The sequence below is a fragment of the Melopsittacus undulatus genome, chromosome 16 (genome assembly GCF_012275295.1).
Source record: "Melopsittacus undulatus isolate bMelUnd1 chromosome 16, bMelUnd1.mat.Z, whole genome shotgun sequence".
NCBI classification, from domain to species: domain Eukaryota; kingdom Metazoa; phylum Chordata; class Aves; order Psittaciformes; family Psittaculidae; genus Melopsittacus; species Melopsittacus undulatus.
In genome coordinates this window covers 842163-855632 of record NC_047542.1, presented here as the reverse complement: position 1 = coordinate 855632, position 13470 = coordinate 842163, and the positions used below count along the sequence as shown (strand labels likewise).

Genomic DNA, 13470 nt, shown 5'->3' with positions numbered 1-13470 from the left:
TTTAGTCCAACCCCCCTGCAAGAGCAGGGTAACCTAGAGTACATCACACAGGAACTTGTCCAGCCGGGCCTTGAATATCTCCAACATAGGAGACCCCACAACCCCCCTGGGCAACCTGTTCCAGTGCTCTGTCACTCTCACAGTAAAGAAGTTCTTCCTGATGTTAACGTGGAACCTCCTATGCTCCAGTTTACACCCATTGTCCCTTGTCCTATCACTGGATATCACTGAAAAAAGCCTAGCTCCATCATCCTGACACCCACCCTTTACATATTTGTAAACACTGATGAGGTCACCCCTCAGTCTCCTCCAAGCTAAAGAGACCCAGCTCCCTCAGCCTCTCCTCATAAGGGAGCTGTTCCACTCTGTCATCTTCGTGGCTCTGCACTGGACTCTTCCAAGCAATTCCCTGTCCTTCTTGAACTGAGGGGCCCAGAACTGGACGCAATATTCCAGATGGGCCTCACCAAGGCAGAGTAGAGGGGGAGGAGAACTTCTCTTGCCCTACTAAGCACACCCTTTCTAATGCACCCTAGGATGCCATTGGCCTTCTTGGCCACACGGGCACCCCAATGGCACAACCAGCTCCTCCACAGGGCCCTGCCTCTGCCTCTCTTCCCTGGCCCAGCTCACCGAGGAAATGGGAACCTTCCCTGTCCTGGCCACAGGGCAGGGAGAGGCCTACAGAGAGGCCTGTGCCGGTTTACACCAGTGCCATCCTCACCTCAACGGACAGACGTGGCTTAGGCAGTGCCGACCCCAGCCAGTGCTAACCCAGCCAAAGAGCACTGGGAGCACTGGGAAGCACTGGGAAGCACTGGTTCCTCATTGGGACCCCCCTTGTCCCACCCCTCATGCTTGATGCTCGGTGCAAGCATGAGTTTCTTAACTGTTATTGTGACTTAAGTAAGTGACTTAAGTCACTTTATTTCTACCCTGTTAAGTTTTAGGTTTCAGACTATAACCAGGTTTTTACACAAATATACTTTATAGGAGGTTAGAATAGTTTTGTGGTGAATATATTGGTAATACATTGGAACCTGGATTTAAGACAAGTTACGGATTTAAATGAGAATGTACATTGGGAAAGTAATAACATAAATCAAGAAATTGATTTTTAGGTTGCAGAAGTTATGACAGAAAAAAGTGGTTACTTTAGCTTCATTTATGTTAGAAGCAATGGGAGGAATAGAATTAAATGTATTTATCATATATATATCCATATATATATATCTCTAATCAAAAATAGTATACGATAATATCTGTCACATACTGGTTTCACATAGTGGAATGAAGGCACATAAATTTTGTTATATTAGGCAAAAAAAGAAACGTATTTTGGGCTGACTTGCTTAGTAAATGAGAACTGATCAGGGTAGTTAAAAACCTCCTTACGGTACATCCGGGTTCCCTCCCCTGCCGCTCCCCACAGACACGAGCAGGGCGGAGTCAGCTCTGGGACTGAGGAGGGAGGGGCGGGCCCCCCTTGGCGCGAAGACTAAGCCCCGCCTCCTCCCCGCCCCTGTGTACGAATCAACCAATAGCTATAGCAGAAAGGTGAAATTCATATCTGCGGTCCAATAGGACACAGCGAGGTGCGTTCCACGCGGCCCCGCCGGGTTCCGATTGGCAGAGCGGATGATACAGACGCAGAGGCACCCAATAGCGCCGCTAGGAGCTTACACCTCCGGGAGAGGCATAGCCAATGAGCGAGGCGCGGGGAGCCAACAGTACCGCCCCTCGCTATATAAAGCCGGCCCAGGAAGGGCTCTCGTTCTTGTGGCGCTGCCCGGACCCGTCGCGCGTCTGGAGCTCCCACCGCGGCCCAGCCATGGTGAGCGGGGCCCCGGGGCGGGCGCTGAGGCACCGCGGGGTGGGGAGAGGGGACGGGCCCGGCCCTCGGAGCCAGCGGCAGGGAGGAAGGAGACCGAGGGCCGGGCGGGACGGGCCCCGAGCCGCGCTGTCCCTGCCGGGTCTCGTCCCAAAATGGTGGCGGCTCCTCCGAGAACATGGCGGCCCTCGGCGGGACCCTCAGCCCCCAGCCGGGTCTGAGCTGGTGGCTCCGGGCCGGGCTCTCGGGAGCCGCCGGCTGGGCCTGGGGCCCTCGGTGCGGGCAGCGGAGGGGGTGAGCTGCTGGGGTGTTGTGATACCTGTTGAGTACCACAACCCCGGGGAGCCACACGGGGTCTGTCGCGATGGCCGAGGGTGCCCTGGAGGTGCCGCTTCCCTGAGCTGTAGTATGGGAGAGGTCAGGGAATGGGGCTGGTGGTGGAGGCTTCCTAAAGGACTCTGTGAGACGGGCTGGTAATAAAGCGGAGGTGGAATGACCTTGTGAGGCAGGAGTCAGCCTTGGAGGGTATCTGAAAGGCACGATAAGGAGCTGGGACATCATAAACAGGGCAGAGTTCAGCTGTTGAGCTGTGTGGCTCAAGCAGGCGCTGTCACTTGGAGCATGGGAGCAGCGTGAGGCCCTGTTCCATGTGTGCTTGCCTCTGAAAGGAGGCTGTGGATGTCAGAAGGGCACGTAACAGATGCTTCGGTAGGGTTGTGATGCACAGAAAGTATTTGTTGAACAACAAATGCTTAGAAGCTCCAATACTGGAGGGTGCTGATGTCCTCTCCTTGCTCTTATTCTTCCCTGGGGGTTGTTCATTGTCCACACTGTTAAAATTCAGCCCAATCTCGAGGTAAGTGCAGCCCCTCACCTCTGCAGAGGAGGCCGCTTCCCTCGAGTTCCTCCTGAGGGAACCCTCGTCCTCCTTAGGGCACGTTGCTGAACGTGCTCAGAGCTGGTACAGCTGCTCTCATCAAACCTGGCTTTGCAGCAGCTGCACACGGATGCAGCCGTGCTTTCCAGGTGATGCTGGAGAGTGCGAGGGACCCAGAGCATGAGCCATCAGTGTGGCTGAGGGACCTGGGTTGCAGTCTGCAGCTACAGAAGAGAAGCCACACATATAGCACGAGACAGTCTGGAGAGGGTTTGGAGACTGGTGTGTTTGGATGAGAATGCCCTGTTGAACACTCGGGGGTTTCTGTGGTAACCCCAAGGATCTCTTCACCTGCTTCTTAGTTCACTGCTGTTTTGTACTGGTGTTTTGTACTGTACTCTGCCCCAGGGGCTGAACTTTGTACTTTGCTAGAGTAAATGTGCTGTGGTGGCAATGTTGCACAGGCAGGACCTGCTCGGGGGCTGTGTTGCCCAAGTTGTACTTCCAAAGGCTTTTCTTTGGAATATGAATGATTGCTGCTGCTTTGTGTAGTTTGATGGAGTGGTGCCAGATCATTTGATGCTGGAAAGCCTCATGTTGTCCATACATTCACCTTGCTTGGGCATGCTAGTCCATGCATGCTTCCTTTCAATAGCCTCCCCCAAGTGCTTAGAAGCTTCGCTGAGAAGGCTTAGATCACTGGTAGGACCTCAGTACAGCTGAGGATTCAGACCAAAGTGGTGCTATCACCTCTCTACTCTCTCCTGTTGCTGTAAGAAAGACTTGCAGGTTGTCCTGCTTTCCTGGGAGGCCTAATGCCTTGCGTGGCCCGGCTGCTCTGCAGCAGTGCAGGTGCAATGGGCTGCATACTCAGCTGCTGTTCTTGCCCAGGTCACAGTGTGGATGGAGGCTGGCTGTCCCTTAGCATCACAGTACCTTGCCAAGCCACAGCCTTCAGCTTGGAGAGCGATGGAGCAATGACCTCGGAGAGTAGTGTGACAGCAGCTTCGAGTAAGCTTTGCTTGCAGGGGGATGTGGCTTGCTCTTCTGGAAGCTGTGTATCTGTATACCCAGCTTGGATAGGGAGCTGCAGAACAGCAGCTCTCAGCTCTTCAGTGCTGTGGTTGAGAAGAGGAGATCTGCTTTTAGCAAATCCAGTTCTAAATTTATTGGGGTTTCCAAGGAAGCTGAAAGGAGCGTTCTGCTTTCTGCACTGACTTGTCCATTGACATGGACTGGGCAGTTCCAGGTCCTGCTTTGTACCTGCTTATTCAGGGACAAAATTATTTGTATCCCCAGTCATAGGGTTTGAATATAAATGTGGCTTGATGCAAAATGGCCCCATGTGCAGGCTCTTCTAGAATGCGTTTAACTTGCTCAGACCCAGGTGGCAAATATCTTGGATGCCACGGATGAGCCAGGATTTAGAGATGCTTCCATTGTGGTTTGGCTTTTAATATTCAAAACCCTGTGCTGAAATATTAAGGGGCTGGGTTGATGCTCTGGACATCAAAAGCAACTTTGGAATCCATCAATTGATATGAGTGGATCCTTTTGCTGACAGGAACTATTTTCTACATAGCTGAAGTCCAGTGTTTAGGATTTTGGTACTCTGCATCCAGCAGTGTGATATGAGGCCTAATGTCCACAGCTATGAAGTAATAGTAAGGTCTTTGCTCAGACTTTCTTACAAGGATAGCAAAGGTCTCTAAAGTGACAGGGAGAATATTCCAGCCCCCCTGTTTTATGTCTATTAAACAAAATTGCTCTGGCTCTTACAGCAGGCTCTGCCTCCCCTGATGCCTTCTTTATGTGCTCCTTGACACTGAGGCCAGGGGCAGGTGGAGTCATCAGGTTTCCTTAGTATTTGATATTCTAATGAGAGGAGTTGGCTGAAGGATTTGGAGGAGTTGATCAAGCTCTTCCTGTCTGGGTGAGGAACAAGAAGCAGAAATGAGTTTGTGAAAATGACAGTGTCGAAAAGGGTCTTTCTAGGTGGAGCTGGGTGATGGCTGAAAGAGGCTTTTGTGTTCTCTTGTGGTTTTGTGCCAAATGCCCCTAACACCAAGACAATAAGGTTAATGTTTTAATAGCTTTGCAGTATAGGAGCTCAAGCTGTGCATGCTGAATGTTTTCTCAACAAGGAAGCTGCTGTTTCTGCTGAGCTGATCCACTGTTTCTCCTCGCAGCGTGAGTGCATCTCAGTCCATGTTGGCCAAGCGGGCGTGCAGATGGGCAATGCCTGCTGGGAGCTGTACTGCCTGGAGCACGGCATCCAGCCGGATGGGACCATGCCCAGTGAGAGAGCCCTCGGTGGGGGGGACGACTCCTTTAACACCTTCTTCAGCGAGACCGGCGCAGGAAAACACGTCCCTCGTGCTGTGTTTGTGGATCTGGAACCAGCAGTAATAGGTAAATGCAGTGACCTGTGCGAGGGACTGTAGAACATGCTGTAGGACTGGATTTACCGTCCATGGATTTTGACTATGGGATCTGTGTAGTCCTGCATAATGCTTTGGGCCTTTGAATTTTTCCTACATAAAGCTTGCCTATGTCTTCGTAGTGATGGAAGATACTTGGCTTTATGCTCATTGAGACTGGCAAATGTGCACTCTGGAGCTTTAAAGAATTTAAATATTACCTTCTGCCAGCCTGTGAAATTAAATGGGTCTTCTGAATGTGCCCCATGCTTTTGCTATGAAGGGAGCTAATTATAACTTCTTGAACAATATGGTATAATGTGTACAGCTGTCAATGGGAACCTTTTTGAAAGATAATACATATCATTAAGCAGATTTCTTCTTGAACATTGAAATGATTCGCTTTCCCAAAACAGTCCTCTTTTCTGCAAGCACTATTCAAGCTACAGAGCATAGTCTCATTTGCTAGCCTAAATCGAGGGACTTCCAAGCATGCACTGCAGCTTCCTGCTGCCTTATCTTTGAATAACAATTAACTCTTATCCTCAACGTCAGTTGTATCGCGGGCTCTGGCAACACTGGTTTACTCTTCCAATGTGATCCATGCATCAGCCACTGACCAGTGCCACATTCTGTGACATTAGCCGCACTGCCAGCCCAGTGTGAGCTCCCCACGTTAACAGGACCCTTGTTCCTTGTGTCACAAATCTTGGTTTTGCTCTCAACAATGTATGTGCCTGAAGTAATTTTGCTGGAGCTGGTTTTGTGGCTTTTGCTTTAAGTAGTGATGTGAGGCTCCCATAGAAGAGGCCTGTGACGTTTATCTTTCTGCAATGTATAGAGAGTTGGGAAAGGAAAATGAGTGAATAGGCTTAGGCCACTCCAATGCACTCAAATGTGGGCCCCTTGTAACTTAAGTTCATTGTAACACCCAACCCACTTTCTGTGGTTGATGCAATAGAATGAACTCCTGCAGGAGGCTGCTGGGCAGGTCAGGGTGGTGGTGCTGGACTGAGCTCTGAAAGGAGCCATACACTAATGTTGCCAGGAGCATTGCAAGCCTGGCTTTGTTTCCCTGAGCCCCATAGCTGGTGCTTCCTCTGCTGCTGGCCAGGTGGTGGCTCTGAGCAACCAGAAAAAGGCTGAGAAATGAGGTGAGGGAGAGCAGAGCTCTCACTGTGCCTCTGGGGATGAGGAGCTGGTGTGTAGCTGGTAGAGTCCCAGCACCTGCTAATGATGCAAGTGTAGTATGGGGAGATGGGCAAAAGGCTGTCTTATAAATACCTGGTGACACTAAAACTGACAAGTCTTTCATTAAAGGTTTCATCATGTGCCTTTTTTTTTTGGGGGGGGAGCCTTCTTTCTTTATTTCTGCCCTATTTGAAAACTATGGATCAGTTTTCTGGGCAGGATTAGCATGATTCTTCTAATTCATGCAGCATATCCCTCTGCACTGAGCTTATGGAAAAAACCCATCTGTTGTGAATAGGGCAGCTCCATAGCTACCACGGGTACACCAGGGATTTCTGGAGCTTCTAGGTGAGCACTGCTCTTGGTGAAAGCAGCAGGTCTGCTGTACATGTGCACCAGCTCGGTGGATATGGTGGTAAAATCAATTCAACACAACTCTCTATAAGAATCCCCCCCAGACAGACTGCAAAGCATGAAGGGGAGCGTGGCAAGCTTGGTTGAGACACTTTGTTCCAGCTCACTTTCATAGTCCAGTGACTGATCCCCTGAACCCCTCAAGTTTTGTTACTTTCCTAGGACCACCTTGACTCACTTTGCCCCCAACAGCAATGTTTTTCTTCAGGTTCTTTGTTTTCCCCTTTTACTCCTAATTGTCTTTGACTTGGAGTGGGAATGCAGAAAGTCATGAGCACATGTATTTTGAATGGTAGGCTTTTTTCCAGATGGGATTTTTTTTGGTGGAAATACATTAAAATCCATGGTTTGCAGGGGCAGCTGCTCAGTCTGACTTGGTTCAAACAACAGTTGTATTTTCAGGTCTTGACTTTGTCTTTTGTCTTGCTTGTTCTTTTGCAGATTAAAAGGAATATGTGCAAACAGCAACTTCACCTGTAGCTAATAAAGATCTTTGCTTTCCACCTGGTTTTAATTAAAGGATGCAGTACTGCATTAACATACAACTCAAGAATGACTTGAGCTAAACCAGAGACAGAGCAATGCTGAGTGTCTTTGTACCTTTCTGGTAGGACAGAGCTTTAGTCTGCTAGATATAAGTGCATATTTCTGATAACTGTTGGAGATCATAACTGTAAATCATTCTCCAGATCTGTAACTGCTGGGGGATGCTGTGTGTTCATTTGCACAGTTTCTTTATAATGCAGCCATTGGTGCTGGAGCTTTTACAGCTCAGTATTTGAATAACTGAATAGCTCTACAAGAGCATCTTCTGTTCCTTTTGAACCTTCTTCTCTACCCTTGGCAGAAAGTACAATTAAGGGAAAGAAGAGGACAAGCAAGCACTGTAGGTTCTGACAGCCTGCAGCTGCAGAAGTAGTAAGGCAGCATCCTGGAGGGGCTGGAAAATAAGAGGGAAAGCAGTATTTCAGCTGCTGATCTGCAAAGTGGTCCTTAAGTTGTCTTCAGCTGTGAAAGAATGATTCTGCTGCTACAGTTCAGTCTTAAATTGCTCTAGCAGGTCAAAAACTTAAACTGATCAGTACAATGGCACAGTTTCTTAAGCATTAACTTCATTTTTATCAGGTTTTCAACATTTAGATTGTACTAAGTCCATTGATACCTACTGATAGGTAGAGATCTGGCTGCATTTTATCTCAAAGGGTTTAGGGACCTTATTCTGGACACCCTCAGAAGTCTGAAAAAGCCAGTCTGTGTAGAAAGCTAACCTGTAAAATTCATCTTGTCTCCCCAGATGAAGTTAGGAATGGGACATACAAGCAACTCTTTCATCCTGAGCAACTCATATCTGGTAAAGAAGATGCTGCAAATAACTATGCTCGAGGTCATTACACAGTTGGGAAAGAGATAATTGATCTGGTTCTAGAGCGGATCAGGAAGCTGGTAAGCCTTTTCTTCATTGAAGACTCTTGAAACATCTTTCTTTGCCCTCTTTCCCAGGATTTGGAAATTGTGTTCTCAAAAATTATGTAGTGTTGTGCCTTAATTTATTCCATGGTAGGAGAATCTGTGGCCTTGGTCTGCATCTGGTTTTATTCTTGGCCTGCTGAGAAAGGTTGGATTGTTCCTGTCAGATGCAACTTTCAGGTGGCCTAAAATGCTGATGAGGCACCCAAATCTTTATAGCTTGATGTCCAACTTCAGCAAGCCAGGACTGAGAGCTGGGATTTGCATAGTTCCTGATGGAAGAGGATTGGCTGTGGCTCTTGCAAACAATTTTAAACAGGAGTATTTGCTTCTGTGGTTTAGATTTATTTCCATTTCCTGATGTTATAATTTCTGAATTAATTTTATGATAATAACAGTAGAAAAGGAATAAATCTCAGTAAGTTGTCAGTAAGGGATGTCTTGGGCTCCCCAGCACTTTGATCATGTGGCAGATCTGTGAAGAGGTCCGTTTAGAAGGTTAAAGTCCCCATTTAGGGCTGCTAAGGATGTATTTGACCACATCTGTGTCACAAAGGTTGCATGGAAGTGGAGGGTGTCCCTCTGGTGTGTGTGCATATCAGAATTCACAGTCTCGTTTTGGGCTTCTTGGTATTGACACAGTTGTTTTAATACATGTTTTCTCTTTCAGTCGGATCAGTGCACTGGCTTGCAGGGTTTCCTGATCTTCCACAGCTTTGGGGGAGGCACGGGCTCAGGATTCACTTCCCTGCTGATGGAGCGCCTCTCAGTTGACTACGGGAAAAAATCAAAACTGGAATTTGCCATCTACCCTGCACCACAGGTCTCGACAGCGGTTGTTGAGCCATACAACTCCATCCTCACTACCCACACCACCCTCGAGCATTCCGATTGTGCCTTTATGGTTGACAATGAGGCCATCTATGACATTTGCCGGAGGAATCTGGACATTGAACGCCCGACCTATACCAACCTCAATCGCCTCATTGGGCAGATAGTCTCTTCCATTACTGCTTCCCTCAGATTTGATGGTGCCTTAAATGTGGATCTTACTGAGTTTCAAACTAACTTGGTGCCTTACCCTCGCATCCACTTCCCCTTGGTAACCTATTCCCCAATTATTTCAGCAGAGAAAGCCTATCATGAGCAGCTCTCTGTGTCCGAGATAACCAATGCTTGCTTTGAGCCATCCAACCAGATGGTGAAGTGTGACCCTCGCCATGGCAAGTACATGGCCTGTTGTATGCTGTATCGTGGGGATGTTGTTCCCAAGGATGTCAACGCTGCTATCGCTGCTATCAAAACCAAGCGCACAATCCAGTTTGTGGACTGGTGCCCAACTGGGTTTAAGGTACGTCTCAGTTATATCCTGGTTTTCTTTTTCTGGACTTCTCGCTCACTGTCATGGGTTTATGACTTGTATTTTCTCCCCGAGATGCTCTGTAGGTGCCTGATTTGTATTTTTCAGTTCCTACACAGACCTGTTTCCTTGGAAGTGAAACATTTTATTCCGCTGCTGCTCTTGTTTGATTGCAGTCACTGTCAAATACTACAGTGAAACTCATGGTCTCTTCTGCTTTTCATCTAGGTTGGCATTAACTACCAGCCACCAACAGTGGTTCCTGGTGGTGACCTGGCCAAAGTCCAGCGTGCGGTGTGCATGCTGAGCAACACTACAGCCATCGCTGAGGCCTGGGCTCGTCTAGACCACAAGTTTGACCTGATGTATGCCAAACGTGCCTTTGTTCACTGGTATGTTGGAGAGGGGATGGAGGAAGGGGAGTTTTCGGAGGCTCGGGAAGATCTGGCTGCACTGGAGAAAGATTATGAAGAAGTGGGCACAGATTCAGTGGATGGAGAAGATGAAGGTGAAGAGTATTAAATGCAACAAAAGTGAATGGCAAGTCTGCCGTTTTACTGCCTCTTCAGAAGCTGTCATGAAATCATGTCATGTAATTGGAATAAACTTCTTTGATCAAGTCATTTGATAGTCTCCAAACACTATGTATGTTCATTATCTGCAAGTAGTCAGTAATCTGGGAGATAGAATTTCTTTCTGGGAAAGATAGCTGAAGAAAATCACCATGCTATAGTTAGATGAGCTCTTGTCCTTGTGATAGTGCTATTTGAAGAGCTAATAGTGCATATTTCCTCCCAGAATGCAAGACTACAATGTGCTTGAGCTTTTGCTGGAAGATTTAGCTACTTTTTTTCAAGGTTCTAAAGCTGGTGTGACAAGAGGCAATGAGAACTAACCTTGTTTTACCCTTAATGATGCAACACCTTTAAAACCAAAGGCTATTTGAGTTAGTTTTCTCCTATACTTAGCATGGGCTGATACCTCTTCCCCTTCAAGGTTACTGCATCTAAGGTATCTGGAAAGAGTGTGCCATAGCATGAGGAACCTGACACTTCACTGTCAGAACCTGCATGGCTCTTGCCCTGGTGTTGCTTTGTCCTGCAAAAGGACCTGCAGTCCCCGTCTGCCAGCTTCTATGGAGTTGCCTTTTGCCTGAAGCTGTCTGGGGTGGAATCTGAATGAGCTCGCCAGGGTTTAACACTAGTTTTCCCTAAAACTAATTCTTTTTGAGAATTAGTTCATGGGTTCAGGTATGAAAGTTGCCTTTCTTCTGCCTTCTGCGTAAGGTGATGTTAGAGGAGAGGATTTGGCTAATCAGGTTATCTTCAGATGTGGACAGCGGACAGCCTCTGAAACCTTCTACATGGTCTGAGTGGGGCTTGGGGATACAGGGCAGTGATCCACAATCCAGATAACCTGATTATCTCCAACTCTGTCTGGGAGCTGGGTGACTCTGAGGAATCTCTCCCACAAAAGTAGCGAAAGTGGAATAGTCAAATATGTTGAGATGATGACTGACTACTGAATGTGATTACAGGACACCAAAGCCTGACTCAAGGCTAGATTTGGAGCTGGAGAATTCTTCCATGTCTTATTTCAACCTTATTTAGATTCCTTCTGATTTAATATCAGACCACGATTGGGGCCAAGTCTTGAAGCTGAAGCTACACATACTTGCTGAGCAGGAGTCTTAGCAGTGGTATGAAAAATGCCTTAACTTCCTTCTGTATGGGAACCTCCTGTACTTAGGTAATGCTGCAGTATTTGGCAGAGTCATAAAGTGGGAACCTTTCCCCAGCCTCAGTTTTAACTGTGACTCGGGTCTATCACTCTTACATCAACAGGCTGCTACTGTTGATTGAAGGTCTGACAGAACAGCCCAGCCTGTAAGGGCTGATTGGTCATTTACTTAGGCTGAAAGCCTGTTGTCCTGAATTACTGTTCTTATGTTCTTGCAGCCACTGGGTTGAGTCAGTGTGATTTGAAATGAATCTGACCTACTGGAGCTGGAAGTTACCAGCTTTCTATAGATGGATTGGACAACTTCAAGGCTTTGTACCCTAGAGGAGTGCTTCAGACTGTTTGGTCAGCCATGGTCTTTGTGGAGAATATACAAGTGCTGTGTTAATCACCCCTCCTGCTGTTCAGCATAGCTTGGCATGTCCGAAGTTGCAGTGAGTTTCTCGCTGGCTTTTGCTTATGTTTTCATGTTCCAGGGTAGATGTATGTGTAGAGAATTTCTAGCTAACTAATTTTCCTGCTTACTGGATGATTAAGCAAATGTATGAGGCATAACCCAAGGATGGTTGTGCTCATTGCAAGGCAGTTTGACTTCATTTCAGTGCATGCATTCAGATTTTTAATGTAGTGGCAGTGCCTGCAAGAGGAATATGCAAAGGAATGTTGCATACCTTGCAGGTGATTAGAGCTTTGTGAAATGCTGCAGTACTAGCAGAGCATAAGGAATGCTGTGTGGCTACAAGTGCACCATAACTTCCCTTAAAAGCTGGGTACTGGGGGTTGTGTAGGAGTGGGTTTCTCTGCTGGCCTTCACTGTGATCCTGTAGCAATGATTGGACTCTTACCTGGAATTACATGTGTGCCATTATTTGAGGCTGACATGCTCCATTTCCTGCTGATACTTTCTGGGTCTTTTTACTGTATATGGGGTTTATTCTTATTTAGGACACCATTTCTGTGATGGGAATTGGTCTGCAATGTGTCAATGCTTTATGTGGGCATGGACAATGCCAAGTCTGCAGGGCACAGCGCTCTGCAGCATCCTTGTCAAAGGTAGTGGGCATGTCAAATGCTGTGCCTGGGCTGCCTGGGGATTCTTGGTGCAGGCAGTAGATCTGAGATGCGTTGTGCTCTTACTTGTTCAAGCTAACATTGTAATGCTGCTTCATTGAAGATGGTCAGCTGCAATATGGCAAGTACCCACTGGTGAGAGGTTGGGTAAGAGATGCCATGTCACTTGTGAGCTGTTGGACTGATGCTGGAAATACAGCCTACATTGTCAGATTTCCTTGTTTTCACTACTGGGAAACGCTGGTGCAGTGGGCAGTGAGCTCTCAGTGTAGGCATCTGCATCCAGAGCTGAGATAAGATGGTGTTTTTCTCAGATATGAAGCCAAGATAATTACAGCAGGAAAATCCTGCTAAAACTGCTCTTGCTTCAGCTAACTGCAGAACTCCTTCAGCGTGTTCTAATTACTGGCTGGATGCTTGAATTAACAAATGTGGGGGTTCAGCTGCTTCCTGCAATGGAGAGATCCTCCACTGAATTCACATTTGAGTGTATGAGTGAATACCTGAGACTCGCAGTGGTTGAGGGGAGCTGTCACTTAAAATGCTGAAAGTGTTTAATGCTAAATTTCAAATGCCTCTTCCTTTGGTAAGAAATCCCCACACTTCTGCTCTGAGAAGTCATGTGCCTGTTTGCACTGGCAGAAGTGTAGGCATTACCTACTGGTAACTAAATATATCTTTACCTGTGTGGTGACACAGCTTTCTCCAGTGTTGAGCTTGGCAATTAATAGCTATCACCTGATAGAGAATAACTTCTGTGACTCACAAAGTGGAGGAGGAGGAAGTGAGCTGGAGCCCATGGTGGTTGCTGTGACCTTTGATGTAAATGGCTGGTCTTATCTGTAAGATCTGGTCTAAGGTGGTTCTGGTGCCATTCCAGGGGAATGCAGTGAAGCAGCATCTGGTTTCCACCCACTCTGCCCTCTGAATAAGCAACATGAATACCTTTTAATGTGATAATGTCTTTTATATATATATATATGAACTACACATTTCTGGTTTCTGGAGTAAGCATGCCATGGTGTAATGGTGTGATAAAAATCTCAGGTTTAGCTTTATGGCCAGTGTAGGTAGTACAAGCAGAGACCACACATGCTGC

The 13470-nt window shown here is 47.2% G+C and overlaps 1 protein-coding gene across 1 annotated transcript; it reads left to right on the top strand.

Annotated features, from left to right (window-relative positions):
* Window positions 1–1781: 1781 nt before the first annotated feature.
* On the top strand, window positions 1782–10183 carry LOC101874444 (tubulin alpha-8 chain). The gene is made up of 5 exons (XM_005140987.3): window positions 1782–1834; window positions 4898–5120; window positions 8028–8176; window positions 8871–9551; window positions 9789–10183. Exons 1-5 carry the CDS (start codon window positions 1832–1834, stop codon window positions 10080–10082), a joined length of 1350 nt encoding a protein of 449 aa, XP_005141044.1. The 5' UTR covers window positions 1782–1831; the 3' UTR covers window positions 10083–10183.
* Window positions 10184–13470: the final 3287 nt, after the last annotated feature.